Source organism: Silurus aristotelis (assembly GCF_946808225.1).
Source record: "Silurus aristotelis genome assembly, chromosome: 2".
In the NCBI taxonomy this organism is placed as follows: domain Eukaryota; kingdom Metazoa; phylum Chordata; class Actinopteri; order Siluriformes; family Siluridae; genus Silurus; species Silurus aristotelis.
Genome location: NC_139575.1, coordinates 37,677,208 through 37,696,814, shown reverse-complemented (window position 1 = coordinate 37,696,814; position 19,607 = coordinate 37,677,208). Strand labels below are relative to the sequence as shown.

The following is a 19,607-nucleotide window of genomic DNA, read 5'->3' as shown; positions in this document are numbered from 1 at the left end:
GGTTCCAGTATTTTTCTCGGATAAACCAGGAGTGTACATTTGCATAACTGGAGAGTTCAGGTTATTTGAAGGGTGCTGTGAATGCATATGTACTCAGAACTCAGACGTCTGGTGAGGGGAAATAAATCAAGCGAGAAAGTGGTTTGTTTGCTTTTGTGTTTAGGAACATGGGTGCAGTTATTAGCTTCAATAAGAGAAGAACTTATAGAACTTATAACCCATCCCCCCGTCCATGCTTTAAAGAGCTCTCTCTGCAGGCGTATTGTGAAGACTTGCACGATCTACCCTGAGGACTAGGTGCTGTGTGGTTGGAGTGGTGTGAATTTTCACTTGAGGTTCTTACAGGTCTGGAACATCCTGATTTGGGACCTCACAGCCTTCTTCAGGACCATATACAGTGGTAGGGGATCAGTGTTGAAATCAGATGTAGAAGCTACTGGAAGCCAGTGGAGGGAGAAATTAACTGGTGGCAGACTGAAAAGAAGTTGTAGGGGTTGAATGTTTCTCAGAGGCGCCAGGAACGAGTTCCATGAGTCCAGTCTTGTACTGTAGTAGCACCTGTGTGACTCAGTGATCTGGAACTAGGCTTTAATTATTACTAATAATGATGACAAATTCAATGCAAAGCAATTATTCAAACTTTTATTCACAATATAAAGCTGTGTAATCCAAAGAATCATATTTTATGTAATATTTCAGTAGTATCAACTCCTTTTCCACTTAGCAAAAATAATATCGCCAAAAATACGTACAGGTGAAGCCCTGGAATATTCCTGTTAAATATTAGCACTTCTTTTTAGCAAGGGTCGTCCATTCAAGTCTACGAGTGCAACAAAAATACGAATTAAATAAATGGCAGCGCATAATAAATATTCAACGACGTAAACATGAAGCGTGACTTGGTTACTGTATGTAAAATCTGACTTCACATCTACAGCGGCTTCTAACATCTACAAGAAAAGAATTCCGATTGTGCTTCCTGAAAGTTGTCGATGACACGCGGCAACGGTTCGATTCGAGTGAGAATAGAAATGCGTTAGAGGAAATAAAACAATGAAAAACACAAAAGGACATCTGAATAAGACTCGGATTTGACGAGGGAGAAGAAGAGGGCGGAGCTTATGTTCAATCTTTTCAGCAAATCGCAAACCTGGTCATCATATCGCATCATCGACACACTGTAAATACGTTCTGATTGCTAAATGCTGAAATAGTGTATGGACTCGGTAACTACAAACAACGATACGATAAATACACTATATGACAAAAGTTTGTGGACACCTGACCATATGATTGGTATGTGCTTCTTTCTGAGCATCCCATTCCACATTTAGTCTCCATTTGCTCATATAATAAGCTCTTCTGGGAAGATGTTCCACTAGATTTTGTGGAGATTTGTGGAGATTCATTTAGCCACAAGCGTGTTAGTGACGTCAGGTACTGATGTAGGTGAGGTGAGGAGGCCTGGGGTGCAGCCAGTGTTTACATTAATCCCAAAGATGTTCAAGAGCTCTGAAGCAGGAGATCTTAGACCAAATCCAACCCATAAAAAGCAGATCTTTTTATAAAGACCAGAATTGGTGCTTTGTGGAGAGGGGCATTGTCATGTTGGAACAGGTCTTCTAGTTCAAGTGAAGGGAAAATTTCATGCTTTCACATCCAGAGACATCCAATACAGTACAACCGTTTGGGGAAGAACCAGATATGGCTGGGGGAAAAAAATCAGCTGTCCCAATACTTTTGCCAATATAATGTAGATTGCTAGCAACTTTTTTAGCAAATTTTTTCTAGCAAAACAGGGATCGTGCATCAACTCCAAACCCAAACATAATCAAATACAACAACAACAAAAAACGTAAAAAAAAAAAAAAACTAAAACAATAAAATAGTTTACACATCGCTATCTAGCCTGCCAATGAGCTAGGCTTAGCTTAGCTTTTTATTGCACGTACACAATGAAATAATTGCTAGTGACCTTGAACATTAGCAAACTCAGTTGCTGGTATTAATTCCGATACAATGAATTAGCCACAAAAAAATATATAAATAAATTTTACATATCTCCTGGCATGATAATGAGGTTAGCTTAGTTCTACTTACAAAATAAAGTAGTTCTCAAGTAGATTCAGCGATCTTGAGAGGGTATTTATAAAATCAATAAAAAGAACACAATTTACATAACAAGCTAATTTAATATTGCAAAAGCGTAATATTTCCTAGCTTGCTGCCAAAACGTTATCCTGTGAGCTAGCAAAAAAAAAAAAGAACCGGTTGCGTAGCATGAGATCTCTAGAACAGTTTATTAGCGGTTACCTCAGGAAACTATTAAACTAGCGAGATGACTGGATTTTAGCACCCATACTTAGTAGCTTAAGATAAAGAAAGCAGCTAAAAAAAAGCTAGCTAGCTACTTTTTTCCTTTCAACTTCCATCTTCACCGATGCCCATGACCTCATATACGAGATATTGTCATGCTATAGGAATAAATGCTAGCAGACGATATGTGCTCGAAATCGACCAATCGAATCTAACCGCTTATCGTCTAAACACAATCATTCAGCATTTTTTATAACATCACAAAAATTTTCAATCGCAAAAAATTTCGCAAGAGTTCTTTAGGATTAGGCTAAAGTAAGTACACCCCCCCCCACACACACACACACACACACACAGCTTTTCTTGACCACATTACATGAACAAATTTTTCCGATCTTCCTGCTGACAGTATTTGCTGTCGCACTTTTTAATAAAAAAAACATTAAACATAAATAGGTTTCTCTCATCATAGCTAGCTAATACGTGCAGAGCAATGCTAGCTAAAGAGTCTTCATTTACCGTTACGGACTTTACGATCGAACTGTGAGATATCAGTTACAATTTAGAGAAGTTCATTTTCGAAATAATCATGATGAAATATTAAGCACTAAAATAAAGTCGTCACTTCTGAACGATCGCGTAAAGAAATAAATCGCGATGTCTTTAGCGACTTTAGCGACTTTATGCTCTCACTGGCAACCGTGTTCCCATTTTATTTCATTTCAATACAGATAAAAACATTAGCATAAGTCTAATAAATTATAGCTTTTTTTTTTTATACATTATTTATTTATGATAATTCTCATAAAGCCTGATTGAATGAACTGATGTTTCTACTAAATCTTTATTTATAAAAAAATTCATATGTAATTTATTTACAAATTTAATTAATGTTAATTAATATAATTTTTTTATATTTTGAAAACATTCTTTTTTTTAGATAGATTAAAAACAATTTACTGTTTTGCTGGCAGTTTGTTAGTAAACCAATATATCATAGAAATATGTATCGTGATTAGATTTTTTTTGTCAAATCACTGAGCCCTAAACTAGAGAGCTAGTGTTTGTGATAAACCCTTTGTAAAGTGCTACGATGTAGAAATAAAGTTAATAAGCGAGCTAGGTGTCAGCTAGCTACTACACAACAGTCCGCTATCTATCTACACCATCCCAAACAAATTGTTCGAATTCGTTGTTTAAAAACTCCTGCACAAATACAAAGTAGGAAAAAAAGTGTTAGCAAAACGAGTCCTTACTACTTGTTGCTAAGTTGTGGTTAAAAAAAATTCAGCACTCTGGGTTCTTTTCGCTCTTGAGAACTTTCTCCTTGAGCAGGTCGAGGATGACCTGCCTCTCCTGACTCTCCAGCTCAAAGCGCCGCTCACGTTCCTTCCTCTCAGCACCGAGTCGTTCGCGCTCCAGGGCGATTTTGCTCCTCTGGATCTCGAGCTCTTCTCTGCGGAGCGCCATCTCTTCTTCGCGCAACCGCTGCTCGGCTTCCGAGCGTTTCTCCAGGAAGCTCAGGATCTCCGAGTACGTCTGGCAGCAGCACTGGCACGGCCGCTTAGCTGTAGGCGCCGACAGCTCCACCAGGTCCTCCTGTTCCTCTGGCTCCAACGAGCCCGATGCTGCAGGAGAACCGGAATGATCTCAATACACCAGTGTGCTTTTTATATATAGTGTTAGTCTTCAGATGTCCTTATGATCGTCTCCTCACCTGTAGGCGCCGCTGCAGCAACCGGAAGCACGGTGGGTTTGTCCGGCTCCGGCAGCGTGAGCTCCTCCAGCGATCGCTTTTTCATCTCTCCATCCTGGTATTTCCCTTCACCACTCGCTATCAAGTTTTTCTCAGCTTCAAGCTCAAGGACCTCATGCAGCAGGTCCTCCTTCTGAGCGTAGAGTCTCTCCGTGCCAAACCTCAAGACAAATTAAGACAAATGATTAAAATTAAAAAAAAATTTTAATTGATTTTTATTGAAAAAAACATTAAAAGCACTGTGTAAACACGAAAGTGTCGTTTTTGTGAAACTGTTAAAAGAGACTAAGAAAAGAAAAGTATATAATCCTGGAATCGAACCTCTGTGTGTGTTCCTTGTGATGTTCTTGCTAACCTGCGCAGGCTGGGAAAATCCTGCTTTTTGTAGTAGTCCAGCAGCAGCATGGTTCTCTCGCGGCACCTGCGTCCGTCCACCTCGAAGTTCTCGTCCTGCAGCGCCGCCGTAACGATCTCGCCCACTCGAGCCCAGATCCGACCCGACTCCTTCGAGATGAACGGGTTCTGAGCGATGACCTCACGCAGGAGCAGGATGTCATGGCGGGCGGAAAAACGTACCTGCCGCTTTCGGGGAGTGGATGAGGGGCCAGCGATGGAAAACCCTGCAGCAGAAAACATCAACGTCCATTTATTAACAATTTCACATCTTCACTCCATGGATTTTAAACCAAAAGTTATCAGAATCAATCAGAATACTTTACTGATCTTTATTGAGCAAAAAAACTAATGTAAATAAAGATTGATGTAAAAAAGGGAAGGTGCACAAGGGCTTCAAAACGTTATCTTATAGTACACACGGAATATATTCAGATTTAATGCCATTTAAATGTAAATATCAAGCTGCTGTGTAATTAATTATTTTTCACTGTTGGGGGTAAAAGTTTGTTTCAATCGCTGTATTGGATTTCACTAGACAGTGTCACACCGATATCAGTCCGTGTTGGGTATTGCAAACGGAACGAAGTTGTGCAGAGCCCGTGTTTCACGCCGGAGTGTTGATATGCGGTGCTTTCCGCATCATAGACGTGCAGTAACGCGTAATAAACATTGCACAGTAATTATTATTAGAAGGATACACTCGTCCAGAATGCTTTAAATATTGAATATGTACATGTGTGTATTATGCGAATGCGTCCAGAATGCGCAGTTATTTGTTGAACGAATGGCGTGTTTATGAGCACCGCTAGAGAGCAAACCGGAAATGAGGAAGAGGAAAGAAAAACAGTGGTCCACGTGTTATTAAGGAGAGTCTGCACGCTGTATTAATGATGTAAGACACAGTTTAGTGTGGAATGATGTCATTTCAGAGTCTCGGTGACGGATGGAGGGTTTGCGCTCACCCGTGTGTGATGCGTTTGCACGATCTGCGTGCGCGCGCGTGTGTTTGTGTATGTTTGCAATATGCATGAAATATATTGGTGATCATTACCTACGTTGATCGGCATCTCCACCTTCCGTTGCATGTCTTCCGGTGTGTGCCAGCGTCAGCTGATGCGCACAAACTGCTGAGGTCATCGCACACGTCCGCTCACCAGTCCAAGGCTTGCACTCTGACGTGTAGCTCAACTTGTGGCCAAAAAAAAACCCTGGAGAGGAGCGAGTGTGTGTTCAGACTGCGTTTGTGTGTGTGAATGTGTCCTCAATTGTGCCACGAGATGGCACGAGAGGATCATTGAAGATCTCAACACAAAGTCTCCTGAACATTAGGAGTTTTCTCTGGTGTTTTGGAACATTTCTTAGATCCAAAATGAAATCCCCAAAACGACAAGTTCGACCTCAATGTCGTCACAAAGTTCGTAAACTGCGAACTGCGGTACAAATCGATTGCGTTCAATCGTCTCCTGTTTCCTACACGATCAGATGTTTACGGTCATGTTGTTGGTTTCACCTGAATAGTCTTCAGCCCCAAAACATCTCAATATCGGTTCACAAGTCATTAAGTGTGGAATGGTCAAACCAGTTGTCATCATCTGACCTGATGAATTGTGAAGATGTATCTTGAATTTCACTGATGATGATGGCGAGTGTACGGAATCAGGATCAACCAATGATCAACCAGTTCTCAAAAAAAAAAAAAAAAAAGCTCAAATCTTTGCGAGGCTTCAGTTGGCGAGCAAATAAATATTTACTCTACTATTTTTCAGAAAATAGAAATAGAAAAATTTCAACCTACTTTGTGGTGAAAACATCTGTTAGATGAGAAGCTGTGATGAGGGTCCTGGAATAACCTCACGGTTCTGCTGAAAGTGTGTGTGTGTGTGTGTGTTCACCCACAGTGTGTGTATAGTAAACTCTATAAAGTTCTGATGTGAAAGGAACAGTGGGTCCATCCATTATTCAGTTCTCATACATCACTACTGTCACTCTTCATACCGAAGTCCAGTTAAAAAGCACAAACTTTTAGTACTTGAGTAAATGAAAAAGGAAGAGTTTAAATGGAACTGGAGGAATATTGAAGCTGGAGATGTTCCAGTACAGGGACGATAGACTAATCCTGGATAGGACACTTGATCAGGATGAGTGATTCGACCGTATAATATCAACATTGCGATCTCGTGATACACCTTTCTGAATTATTGGTATAACTTTAACATCAATATAACAAAGATTTGCAGATTTTTTCCAGGTTAAGAATTGATTGGTTTTATCCTGTGTAGGTAGTAAATTCAATGATCCTAAGCCTTGGTTTAAAGGATCTTGATGCATTTCATCGTGTATCAAACATAGTTATGGTGATATATTTTCTGTTACATCGCCCAGCCTCAATTCACACACACACACAATTTAGCACAATCAAAACACCTTCTAGTGGGTTTTCTGGAGAACCCAGCAAAAGAACCCTAACTGAAAAACATCAGCTCAGCATCCGATCAGGTGTCTGTCGCTGCTGTACCATCAATCACACCTCAGAAATGTTTCTCTTTGTAATTAATATAATTACATTCATTCCAATAGCACTAATGATGCATAAAACTTAATTATGGCTGATTAGAAGGATCTGTAAAAGTCCTCCAGCCAATCAGAAATAAGCATCTGTGACCACCGTGTTATACTTTACAGTATGTTCTTATTCTGAATAATAATTATTCTGATATTGTAGCTTGAGGGTCATTTCTATTGTATCAGAGATGTGTCTGGTCTGAGACGTCTCTAACAGTGATTTATAGACACCGGGATGAAATCATACTGATTTAACATCAGACTCGTGCAGCTGTGGACATTTTGCTCAACTGAAGCAGAAACAGACAATCCAGCAACACTGGAGAGCTTCATGTGGTGGATGGTGTTAACCTCCAGCAGGTTTGATTGACAGCTGGGGGGGACGCAGCGCGCCAGGCGTGATGGGGTTAGCGGAGAGCACTTAGGCGTGGGGTAGCATTTTGAAAGGTATTTTAGAGAGAAGCAAGGAGCAGGTAATCATCCTGAGAAAATTCACTGACGTGCAGGAAGTAGCTGAGAGCAGCGAGGCCATCAATCACGCCGTAGGGGGTTTTATGTGATTCGTGACCTTCGGTCCAAACCGTTAGCATCGGTTCTGCATATTATTATGTTAATATCATATTTGTTACTGCAATTTCATTCAGTGTTAATGAGAGCCAGGAAAAATAAGTAAGAAAATATCTCAAATTTATTCAAATTCTTTGCCTTTTTTTAAGTTATATAATTACAATACACCAAAATCTCTCACTTTTAAGCTAAACGAATATTTAAAGGATGAAGTGTGTAAAAATCCCTTAATCAATTATTTTTTTTTAAATAAAAATCTCATAATAAACACAAAAAAGGTCACCATAATGAAGATATTTTCAACTGCAGAACTTTCATTATAACAGCAAAATGTTTGTTTGTTTGTTTGTTTGTTTACATGATCATTAAAAAAAACTATAACTATTATTATCATAATTATTATTAAATTGACCAAATGTATTAAATTATATATTACTATACTACTACTATAATAATAATAACAATAGTAATAATAATGAGATTCTATTATAATATTAAAAAGAATACCTTTTAATAGTATTTGTATTATTTACATAAATTTATTGTGTAAAAAAATTATTTTGTATATACATTGTTTACATGGTATTTGTTTGTTTGTTTTTATTCTGTACCCTACTTTCAATGTTTTCATCTATAATACATTTTCATTTTATTTCTATATATAATTTCATTTATAATTTTTTTTTAACTGTTGAAACATTCAAATAAAAAGAAAAAAGTTAAAAGATAAAGCTGAATATAAATATTTGCACATCTGGAACGGAGCCAAAACATCGTCCTAAAGACTTTTTCTTTAAGACAAAACATCCTCATCTTTCACTCATGATTCGAAATTGAATGCATGCAAGTGGATTAATTTCCTTGAAGATCTATTGAGAATACACACACACACACACACACACACACACACACACACACACACAAAACATGCACGTACCAAACGCCTGTTCATGCAGACGTTAATTAAAAAGCTCTCAGGAGACTGTGGGACTCTTGTATGCCAGACTGTTGGACTCGGTTGTTTTGATCCTCAGTAATAAAAAGATAATAAAAAAACACTGTGCAGCAGAACACACCAGTTTATACTACACTGTAGGACCAAAAGTTTTTGGACACCCATCTTTTCCACCCGTATGTGGTTCTTCAACAAAAGTGGCAGACACACGATTGTATCGGACGTATTTCCTAGTAAATATATTCTTGAAGGTGGTATTAGTGAACTAGTTAAATATGGAGACGAGTTTTACCGAGAGATTTAGCAAATGTACTGCTGATGATGAGCTAACAGAAGTTGCTGAACTGTAGAGGATGGACTATAAATCCCTACTGAGCATTTAACTGAATGAACATAAAGATTTAGATGACACTTCCATCCCTTTCACACACTTTTTCTTCAGGACCAGCTACGAATTCACCCTGACAAATAAATCAGAATCCATTTCAGCTCTACTTGAGAGCGACTGATTCGCAGTAACAGGTAAACAGTTCCAGGTAAAAACCTTTTCTCCAGCACAGACGGAGTGAGAACATCGGTTTCAGTGTGCTATAAAACAATGTCCTGTTGATCTGGTGCCCCTGAGCCATCGGGTTTCTTGTCTTTTCCTCTACATTAGGCTTGAACACAGAAGTCCTAAGCGTGTACACCAATTGAAAACAATGGCTTTGACCTTCAGAAGTGGGAAATAGACCATTTATTTGAAGCTCATATAAAAGAGAAGAAGTTTCTCTAAGGAGACGCTCGAGAAGCTGTGTGTGTTCCTTTGAAGCTCCTGCTAAAAACAAGCCAAAAAAAAAATTTAGCCGACAAATGTATCCATTTATCAGCATCTACTCCAGCATAGGTTATCAACCAGCTCTTAAACTACACACTTCCTCTCATTATGTTTCTCCTCAAACCGTATTTTGTCCCTGAGCACCAGTTGAAAGAGTGTTCACCTGCATATGGAGATAAAGTCATGTGTGTTCTTAATAAAACCCGATCTCGAGGTAACAGTGTCCCCCCCAGGACACCCCCAGGCTTCAGTGATGTTTTCAATCATTCCACCTCTAAATCCCATCATTATGACGCCATGTCTATAGAAAGCATCAGTGTTAGAGAGAAGTGCAGAAGATCAGAGCGCTGCATCACACAGGAATCTCATACCCAAGAAACCCAATGAAAACAATTCAACACGTCTCCTTTCACTGTAGCCACAACTGCACCTCCACAAAAATCATCTCCAGCAGGAGCATCAATATTCACCTCGTCACATCACCCCAGGATTCCATTCCTTTCTGTGCATTGTTTCGGTGCATTATTGGTTTCTTGGGAAATTGAAATTGTCTGTTTTTTTGCAAATTCTACCGGAAAGAAAACATAAAAGTATAAATGTTCAATGAAAAAGCTTAAAGACTGTTTTGAACTGTACTGGTGTCCTTTCCTTTTGATATCAGCTTTCCTTGAAAAGTCTGTTGTAAGTGCAACCAAATAGATTTCTCCTCTCCTGTCAGCTGTGGTGGAAAGAAAAAAAATACAGTTCACACAAATAAATTTGAGCTTTTGCAGTTTGCGACAGATGCAGTTTGCGAGCTCTGACTAGTGCACTCTCTAACCGTCCAAACAAAAAACATGCCCCAGTGACTCTAGAAATCTGATTGGTTAAAGCAACAGCTTCATTCTCATGTATTGCCAGCAGTGCTGATTTCTGAAGGCCTCACAGCAGATACCTTTAACCTCGGCAACATGTGACGTGACGGCTGAAATCTGATTAGATAGAAATTACAATGTATTCAGACACTCCTTGAGAAAAACACAATGAAATGAAGAGCACAGACTTCTTCTTCTTCTTCTTCTTCTTCTTCTTTCGGCTTCTCCCATTAGGGGTTGCCACAGCGGATCATCCTTCTCCATACCCCCCTGTCCTGTACAGACTAATGGGAATAATTCAAGCCGAACACTCCAGGAATACTACACACTGGATGGGACCATAGTGCATCACACTCAAAGAGTGATTCAGTTATTTTCTACAGGACACGCATGAGCAAAGCATCGCAAAATCTTCATCTAGTTCATCTCATGAGTCCGAGTAATTATTCCTTTGATCACGTGACTCCCATAGACACTACACAGTGTAATAGATCGGATTCTGTTGATCACAATTTGTCCTTAGCTGCAGTGTCATAAATTCATTATTGGAACTTTAGTTAAAGTTGGTGTGTGTAGGCGTGTTGGGGAATCTGCTTATTGAAAATTGAACATTTTATTTTATTTCTGATTAAAGGAACCAAGTGAACTAAATGACTCAAAAAAGTTCCTTTTGATGAACAAGATTAAAAGAACCAAGTCTCTAAAATGATCACTACATCACACAGTGTTCCTACAGGAATGTTTTTCGCAGATGGAAAGAAACCTGAGATCCCAGAAGAAACTGTTGAACCTGTGAGCTTGGGGATCGAGAACAATTCATACACTATGTTTGTTAATCATCATGCTGATGAATTAAGTGTTTTGGATCATCTGTGTGTGTGTGTGTGTGTGTGTGTGTGTGCGTGTGTGTGTGTGTGTGTGTGTGTGTTCCATCTTTCCATCCTTGTCCTTTATCTCAGTGTGACTTTTTTCCCCAAAGGAAGCAACACAGCACCGTAGTGTGATTTACAGCTTCCGAGAAGAGAGACAGAGCTCAATCGTGTTGACGAAGAACAGAAAGAGGAAAGGGTTGTTGGGTAACACAGGAATTCTTTCTTACCCTCCCCATTCTCCCATCCTTCTCTCTCTTTCTCTCTCTCTCTCTCTCTCTCTCTCTCTCTCTCTTTCTCTCTCTCTCTCTCTCTCGCTGGCTGTCAGTCTTTCCTCCATCAACTCTCTCTCTCTCGCTCTCTCTGTCTCACTCCCACTTATCTCTCTCTCCTCCTCCTCCTCTGTATCTCAGCTCTTCACGGAACCTCAACTTCAGTGCGACGGCAACATCTGCGCGACAGCACACGCGAGAGCCAGATAGAGAGAGTGCGAAAAAAAGAGTGAGAGAGTCTGAGAGGCTTTTTTCAGAGCATCAGCAGAAGGAAAAAACGAGATACCCAGAGAGGCAGGGACGCCCGTGGAGACCTGTGTGTTTGTGAGAGTGTGTGAGTGTGTGCGAATGCGAGTGGCCAGTTACGTGTGAGAGTCCGAGGGCACGCTGCCTCCCCGTGGGGGTCGCGAGGGGCGAGGGCTGAGAGGAGGGTGGCTCAACGCTCTCTGCTCTCTCGCCCTGCGCTTCTGCTGCCCCCTCCGCCGCTCCTCACCGCCCCCTGCGCCGCTCATCTGCCCCTCTCCGCCTGCCCCGCAGCCGCTCCTCTGCCCCCCCTCCCCGCCGTGGTGTGTGTGCAGCATGGAGCCCGAGCACGACGTGGCCGAGCCGGAGCGCAGAGAACGCGCCGAGCCTCTGAGCAGCATGGAGCGCGCCATCGTGCAGGACACCTGGGCGCGAGTGTACGAGAACTGCGAGGACGTGGGCGTGGCTGTGCTCATCAGGTACGCCCAGCTTTCTCACCCATACACACACACTTACACCCTCTTCTCATTACATTTTTCAATACTTTGCAATTTTAAACATTTAGCATGTATACTTTTTTTATTTTATTTCCAGTTCCTTGTCCACACTTAATTACTACATTCAATTCTATTCTGTTTTATTTGTATGGCGCTTTTAACAATGTTCCAAAGAATTTATTAGTTTAGTGCCTATAAATGTGTCTCTAATGAAAAACTCCCTGAGATGTCATAAGGAAGAAACCTTGAGTGGAACCAGATTTAAAAGAGAACCTCATCCTCATCACCGAATGTTCCTTCATTACAGTTTCATCATTGTCGATGTGTTAATGCTTAAATGTAAAACTGCAGTCCTGAACCATTGCAGCAGACAATGGTTTATAATAATTACATACATCAGGCATAACATTGGACATTATAACATTCTGAGTGGTGAAGTGAAGAACACTGATGATCTCTTCATCATGGCGCGTGTTAGTGGGTGGATTTATTTATTAGGCAGCAGGTGAACATTTTCTCCTCAAAGTTGATGTTAGAAGCAGGAAAATTTGGCGTAAGGATTTGAGCGAGTTTGACAAATTGTGACGTCTAGACGTCTGGGTCAGAGCGTCTACAAAACTGCAGCTCTTGTGGGATGTTCTTGGTCTGCAGTGGTCAGTATCTATCTAAAGTGCTCCAAGGAAGGAACAGTGGTGAACCGGTGACAGGGTCATGGGGGACGACGTGTGGAGCGAAGGCTGGTCTGTGTGGTCCGAACTAACAGATGAGCTCCTGTAGCTCAAACTGCTGAAGAAGTTCACGCTGTTAATTGATGGGTCGCGACAGTTTTAGCAGCAAAAGGGGACCAACAACACAATATCAAAGCATGTAAGTTTGTCTCTAATGAGTGAGCCAGTCGCAACTGTGGTTAAGGAAAAACTCCCTGAGATGGTATAAGAGAGGAAACCTTGAGAGGAACCAGACTCAAAAAGGAACCTCATCCTCATCACCGAATGTCCATTCATTACAGTTCCATCATTGCAGAGGTGTACTGTTCAGTGATAAACGCTTAAATGTAGAACTGTCGTGAGCCATCGAAGAAGACATCCTTGTATGATTATTTATTTTGAATCATCTTATTGCACGGATTAATAAAGTCTAGTCGAGTCAAGAAGCTTTTATTGTCATTTCAACCATATATATCTGACAGTACACAGTGTAATGAGACAATGTTCCTCCAGAACACTGGTGCTACATAAAGCTACATAACAGAACACAGAGTTAAGGACTGAAGAAAGCGTCCTCGCCACATCAAGTGTATCGTGTAGTTTTTATCCGCTTCTAGTTACACCTAATGGTATGAAGCATCTGAAGTTCTGACACTGGAGCCTCCTTCTGTAAATCTTAAATAAATACCTACACCATATGGAAAACTCTATTACACATGCCCCACAACAAGCTGTTGCTATAGAAACCAAAATGTATTGGAACGAGTGCGTTTATATAAACCAGCGCTGATGTTATTGTGAATTAATCAACACCTTCTGACCAATAAGGATCAAGTATTCTGCAGCGTTATGATGCAACTTGCTTCAAATCATAACACAACCTTATTTCTTAGACGGAGAGAAAATCCGTGTCAGTGTTTCTCCTCACAGCACAGACTCCTGAAATAGTTTTAGCCGATGTGGCTCGTTGCCTGCTGACTCTGGACGTGCCATCACACGTTTTCTTCTCGGCTCGCCTGAGCTTTGTGTGTGTGTGTGTGTGTGTGTGTGTGTGTGTGTGTGTGTGTGTGTGTGTGTGGGATAGAATGAATTGTGTCTCACACTCACTTAGAAATAAATAGAAATAAATAAATAGAGGAGAAGCTCCTACTTATTTCCTCTCGTCTCAAAAGGAAAGAACCGATTTTCCGCCTGTGGATTTTGCACATCTGGAGTTTCAGACTGATTTGCACCGGAACATGGACGTTGTTTTGTTGAACACACCTGGAAAGACGACGTGTTCAGCAACACAACAGAGATGTGCTATGAAAAAAAATCTTTTTTTTACATTTATTTTTTGTGGGAAAAATTCCACCCAAAGCTGCATTCACAATTTGTATTCACAAACAATTCAGCATGACATCAATCGTATGAGATTTTAGCTTTTTTTCTTTACCCTCCATTCAATCAGGTCGTGATGATGGTTGCATTAAAGCGACTGTAAGTGATATGAGTTAAAGCTACAGTATGTAACTTGCATTATAGATACAGTACATGACATGCGTTAATGTGACAGGATACAACTTCTTAAAGCGACAGTACGCAACTTACGTTAAAGTTACGGTAAATATCTTATTTCACGCCATGTGACTTTTGTTAACGTTAAATTTAAGCTGCATAATGTTAAAGAGCTGGTATGTAATGTGAATTAAAGCTATAGTAAGTAGCTTTAAGTAAATACCTTGCATTAAAGCTGCATTAAAGCTGTCCGTAAACCGGTTTAAAAGATACAGTGTGTCACTTATTTTAAAGCTGCAATATGTTACATTTGTCATGCTTTTTTAACAATTTGTAAAACCAACCAGGATTGGAATAATATATCAAGGTCTGTAGGATAATTCACTGGATAGTAGGATGAACACAGACGCACACACACACACACACACACACACACACACACACACACACACACACACCATGTTCCAAATGAGGGAAACCCAAAGGACTTGTTAAAATAGAATTGTTCAGGTTATGGGGACAACAGTCAGGAACAACAATGTGATTTTGGGGTAAAGGTGACAAGTGAGTCCCTGTAGTGTCCACTGTGTGTGTGTGTGTGTGTGTGTGTGTGTGTGTGTGTGTGTGTGTGTGTGTGTGTGTGTGTGTGTGTGTGTGTGTGTGTGTGTGTGCGTCTGTGTTCATCAATGTGATTTTGGGGTAAAGGTGACAAGTGAGTCCCTGTAGTGTCCACTCTGTGTGTGTGTGTGTGTGTGTGTGTGTGTGTGTGTGTGTGTGTATTATCTGAGGACAGCAGTTATTGGCCATCTGAGGTGTTTTGGATCCATCATGTTGTTCCTGTCGTCCCGTTAGGTGATGGTTTTTTCTCCCATTTTCTCTCTGAAGTACAGAGGTGTTAAAAACCTATTAGATCTACAACTTCAGCCTTTTCCTGCCCTGATAAACGGCAAACTGTGCCGCGGTACTGATCCGCATCTTCCCTGGTCGCTCCTGGACAATCCGTAGTACAGCGAATTACGCAGATTTATAGCAGCTGTGAAAAACAAACACACTGTGATCCAGTCAGCGAATCACAGAGTTGCTCATTTCGTCGCTGATGTCAGCAGCTGATAGACTTTTGGCTTGAGAGCCCATTTCACAGTTTTTTATTTTGGAAATGATTAAACTGGCAAATGCATCTTGTTTTTGCTTTTGCCTGAAAAAAAGGCATATTTATATGGAACACTTTATCATGGATAAAAAAAAGTATGAACACCACAGTGCTGAACATCTACAGTTGTTGTTGTTTGTTGTTATGGTTACATCTGGAATGGCAGGATTTCTATTTTTAACTCTTTTACACACACACACACACACACACACACACACACACACACACACACACACATATTATTTTGTAAAACAGCACAGCGCTACATTTGGTATTCCACAAATCTCCATGTAAAATTCCAACTCAAGCAACACTTTTGAAACTGGGCAAAACTGTCACACAGACGTTTGACATGCCATTTTTTTTACGTACGGCGATGCTGCGACGAGCCGCTCAAGGTGTTTTAAGGGGCACATGTGCTTCAAGAGCAGAAGAGCATCGCTGAAATACGTGGAGAGATCAGGAAGCCCTTCGACGAGTTTAACCTCTGAAAATGTTGAAACCATTTGGCTACTTGTGCATGATGATCGTCGGAGAACAATCCACATGATCTCACTTCCGCACCCACCCTATTTGCCAGATTTGCTTCCTGCAGACTTTCCGAAGCTCAAAAGGTCACATTTTAACACTATTGCAAATCGCATAAGGTGCTTGACACGCTTCCAAAAGAAGGGGACTGTTTTGAGTCCCCTCAAGGGGGGACTGCAAGGGGACTGTTTTGAAGGTGATTTTGTTTAGACGTAGATAATTAAAGTAATTTGTTGTTGGATTTTTCTTTCTTTATAGTTATATTTGTTTAATTACATCATTAGAGATTTAAGATCTGCTCTGTAGGTCCCTGTGAATGAGCTGTTACTATAGAAACCATATAGAACCCAGAACTGAGTTAGAACTGCTGGTTACTGCTGGAACTGTAATGTCGTTTACTGTCCTTTTCCAGCAGGTTGTGTTGTAGTTACGATGTGGTTACACTTTTATCCCAAAGCAGTGAGTGTGGAAATAAATGCAAGGAAAAGAGATTGGCATTGAATGTTTAGATCCCAAAATAGATGCGTCTTCAGCCAAGTCTAGCGATTGGAAGGGAACATACTGTATAGTTCAGCGCAGAATCATTAAGGATACTGTACATCTATCTTTCAGCAAACTCAGACTAGCGGTTCCACTAATCATGCAAAGTTCCTGAGTAGATTTGATGATCCACGATAATGAACCTTGTAGGATTGAGAAATGTTCTACAGACTTCATTTGCACTCGGAACATGGAAAAGGTCAAGAGCCGTAACACAGACACTATAAAACTCGCATCTATCTTTGGGTCGCTCTTTTCTCCGAACTAATTAAAAGTTCTCATCAGGCTGAGCAGCACGAAAGTCATTTAAATTTGTCGCCGCGAGCATGAATAGATAATACCATCGCTCAGCTAATATCATCTTAAGGAAGGAATCATCAATTTTTCATTTCACGAGTGCGTTTACACCCCGCAGGCAAACGACATTCACCGAGTCTCGTTTCATTAATAACGAGACTTAATATGGGCCTGAGTTTATGCTCACAAAATCCAAGTAAAAGAAACTTTACTTTCCAGCATTAAATCTTTTGAACTCTTTACAAAAAGGTGCTGACACTGGAGACTCCTTCCACGAATAAACATGTCCGTACACAAAACGTCACAATTACAATATTTTTTCATTTCCTAAAATTACAGCAAAAATATTTGATCTCTTTATCATTGGTCTTTGACCCGCTTTGAAAAAGGTTGTTTTCTGTATACGTTTTTGTAAAAGATTTGTTACTATAGAAACCATAATAATAAAAACAAGAACAAGCTTATTATTATAAACCTTAATAAAAAAAAACAATTTAACACATGCTGACCAATCAGAATCCAGAGTGTTTTAATACGTTATTTCCGTAAAAAATCTGGAAAGTTTCTTATATATTTTGTTTTTAAATGGTAAGAGTTATATTTTCAAAAATACCTGTACGTCCACTACATGAGAATGGGAGGGTCATGATGAGGTTAAAGTCATACTTTTTTGTTCCAGAACCGCTTCATGGATCTCATCAACGAGAATCTGACATCCAGATTACTGCAAAGTCTCCCTAACATTCTCATCAAGCGTTCTTCTCGACACGAAGTCTCTAAAACCCTGGCTGCAGTCCACCTCGGTTTCATTGAAGTTAAGGCATGTTTAGATGGCACTTAAAATAACTTCCTACATAAACCCTAGTTCAGGAAGAGGGAGGTCAGATACAGGTTGGCGTAAAACCTCCATTTACACTGAAAGGCTTTGGTGTTGGCACAATTAGTATAAACATATACGTTCCTCTGGGATTTCTTTTGTCAGAGAGTCTTTCAAGTGTTCCACTTTAACACTTCCAATCCGAGATTCGCTTATGTTAGCAACCTCGGAAAAGTCAATCTCGCTGAAAAGCCATTGTTCTTAATAGTCATGCGCTTCCTGCTTTGTGTTTCCATTCGATAAAAGCGTATTAATTAGTGTCTCGACGTTCGATGAAAGTGAATCCAGTCGGTTATTTCTGTAGGGAGCAGAACGCACTGTACTGAATCTCAAGCAGAAACAGGGTTACACAATTTGCGCTTTATTAGTCCAGTTCCCGCTCGATGTGCTTATTATGGGATGTTCATAATCAACACTGAGGCATTCTGGCAGGCAGAGACACTGAGTGAAATATTGGCAGAGAGATTTCTCTCTCTCTCTCTCACTCTCTCTTTCTCTCTGTCCATTTCTCTCCATCTCTCTCTGCACCTGCCTCTCATTTTCCCCGCTGTGCCTTAATGACATCCCTCTTGTCAGGGCATCAAAAACCCTTCAGCTCTACAGTGCAATCATCCTGCACATTCACCTCCTTCTCTTCTTCTCTCTTCCTCTATCTGACACTCTTCCTTACCCCTTATCTTTATCCCTCCAACGTCGGATCAGTCTGCCTTTCAGACATCCTAGTCCGTCCATCGCGATTGCTGTGCAGATACATGAGTTGATGTTTGTCTGTATTTCTGTTTCTCTGTTAGAGAAAAGGTTTTTTTGGAGGCTAAGGACCATTAATTGTCCAATGGACAATTAAAAAATTTCCTAATATACTCTTTATGTTTTAAGTTAGAACCTGCCAAAATGGGGCTCTGAGTAGAAACATATTTCCAAACTTGGAATCCTGATTTATTCAGTTAACCCCTTAAAGAAAATTTGTTTTCTTTATAGAGTGTTTTGAATACTTCAATACCTTTTTCCCTTTCATTTCTTAGATGGCTCTAATCTGAATAATCCATAAATTCTTTTGGTCTGTCTGGAAGAACCATTAAAGATAATTCAAAGCTCCCTACAATTTGTATCAGGAAGGGTTGCAAATAAAACATTATTTTGGATCCCCATTATCCTTTATTTCTAGTTTCTGCTTTGAGTACTCCAGGAATTCATGCAGCCCCATTATCCTGGTTATTGCTTAATTTAATCAGTTTTTAGGTGGAAAATGTTTCAAAATAGAAGCCAAATACAATGTTCAGGTACCACACTTTGGAACCAATAATTGTCCAATAAACCATTTAAAATATTAAAATTTTGTATCCATGGGAATGTCTCCTGTATATTGGCACCTATGCACTTCATACATTGCTCTGTTGTCCACCTAAGAACCCTTAAAGTATCTACACAGGACTTGATAATAAAGTGTTTTCATATCACTCATTAGTTTCTTGTGATTATCCAAAAATGGTCAGAAAATAAAAAGGTTGCCTTATGTATGTTTTTCTTGCTAAGACTGGACAAGTCAAATCTTCTGAATATCCTTTTCAAAAAATCAACCACTTTGTCTGAAATTCGTTCTTCTCCAGGTTCTTCGTGAACTTCCCATCGGCAAAGCAGTACTTCAGTCAGTTTCGAGAAATGGACGACCTGGAGGAGATGGAGAGGAGCACCCAGCTGAGGAAGCATGCTTGCCGTGTCATGAATGCCATCAACACGGTGGTGGAGAACCTTCACGATCCGGAGAAGGTCTCGTCTGTGCTGGAGCTGGTTGGAAAAGCCCATGCCGTCAAGCACAAAGTGGAGCCCATGTATTTTAAGGTACAAGGCAGTAACCTGAAGTTCGTGTTATAAGGTGTACAGAAAATCTGAATTATTTTTATCTTCAA

At 40.2% G+C, this 19,607-nt stretch overlaps 2 protein-coding genes across 2 annotated transcripts in view; one reads left to right on the top strand and one right to left on the bottom strand.

Annotated features, from left to right (window-relative positions):
* Nucleotides 1–3,436: 3,436 nt before the first annotated feature.
* On the bottom strand, nucleotides 3,437–6,155 carry LOC310717626 (uncharacterized protein). Its single transcript, XM_083525969.1, has 4 exons — nucleotides 5,520–6,155; nucleotides 4,428–4,692; nucleotides 4,034–4,233; nucleotides 3,437–3,944 (listed from the first exon to the last, which is right to left on the bottom strand). The coding sequence occupies exons 1-4, from the start codon at nucleotides 5,551–5,553 to the stop codon at nucleotides 3,604–3,606; spliced, it is 840 nt and encodes a 279-aa protein (XP_083382095.1). The 5' UTR covers nucleotides 5,554–6,155; the 3' UTR covers nucleotides 3,437–3,603.
* A 5,289-nt stretch (nucleotides 6,156–11,444) lies between these two features.
* Nucleotides 11,445–19,607, top strand: part of cygb2 (cytoglobin 2) — a 9,163-nt gene continuing 1,000 nt past the window's right edge. The window contains exons 1-2 of the mRNA XM_083526152.1: nucleotides 11,445–12,086; nucleotides 19,308–19,539. Of these exons, the coding sequence (XP_083382278.1) occupies nucleotides 11,944–12,086; nucleotides 19,308–19,539 (375 nt within the window). The 5' untranslated portion in view covers nucleotides 11,445–11,943. The remainder of the gene's footprint in view (nucleotides 12,087–19,307; nucleotides 19,540–19,607) is intronic.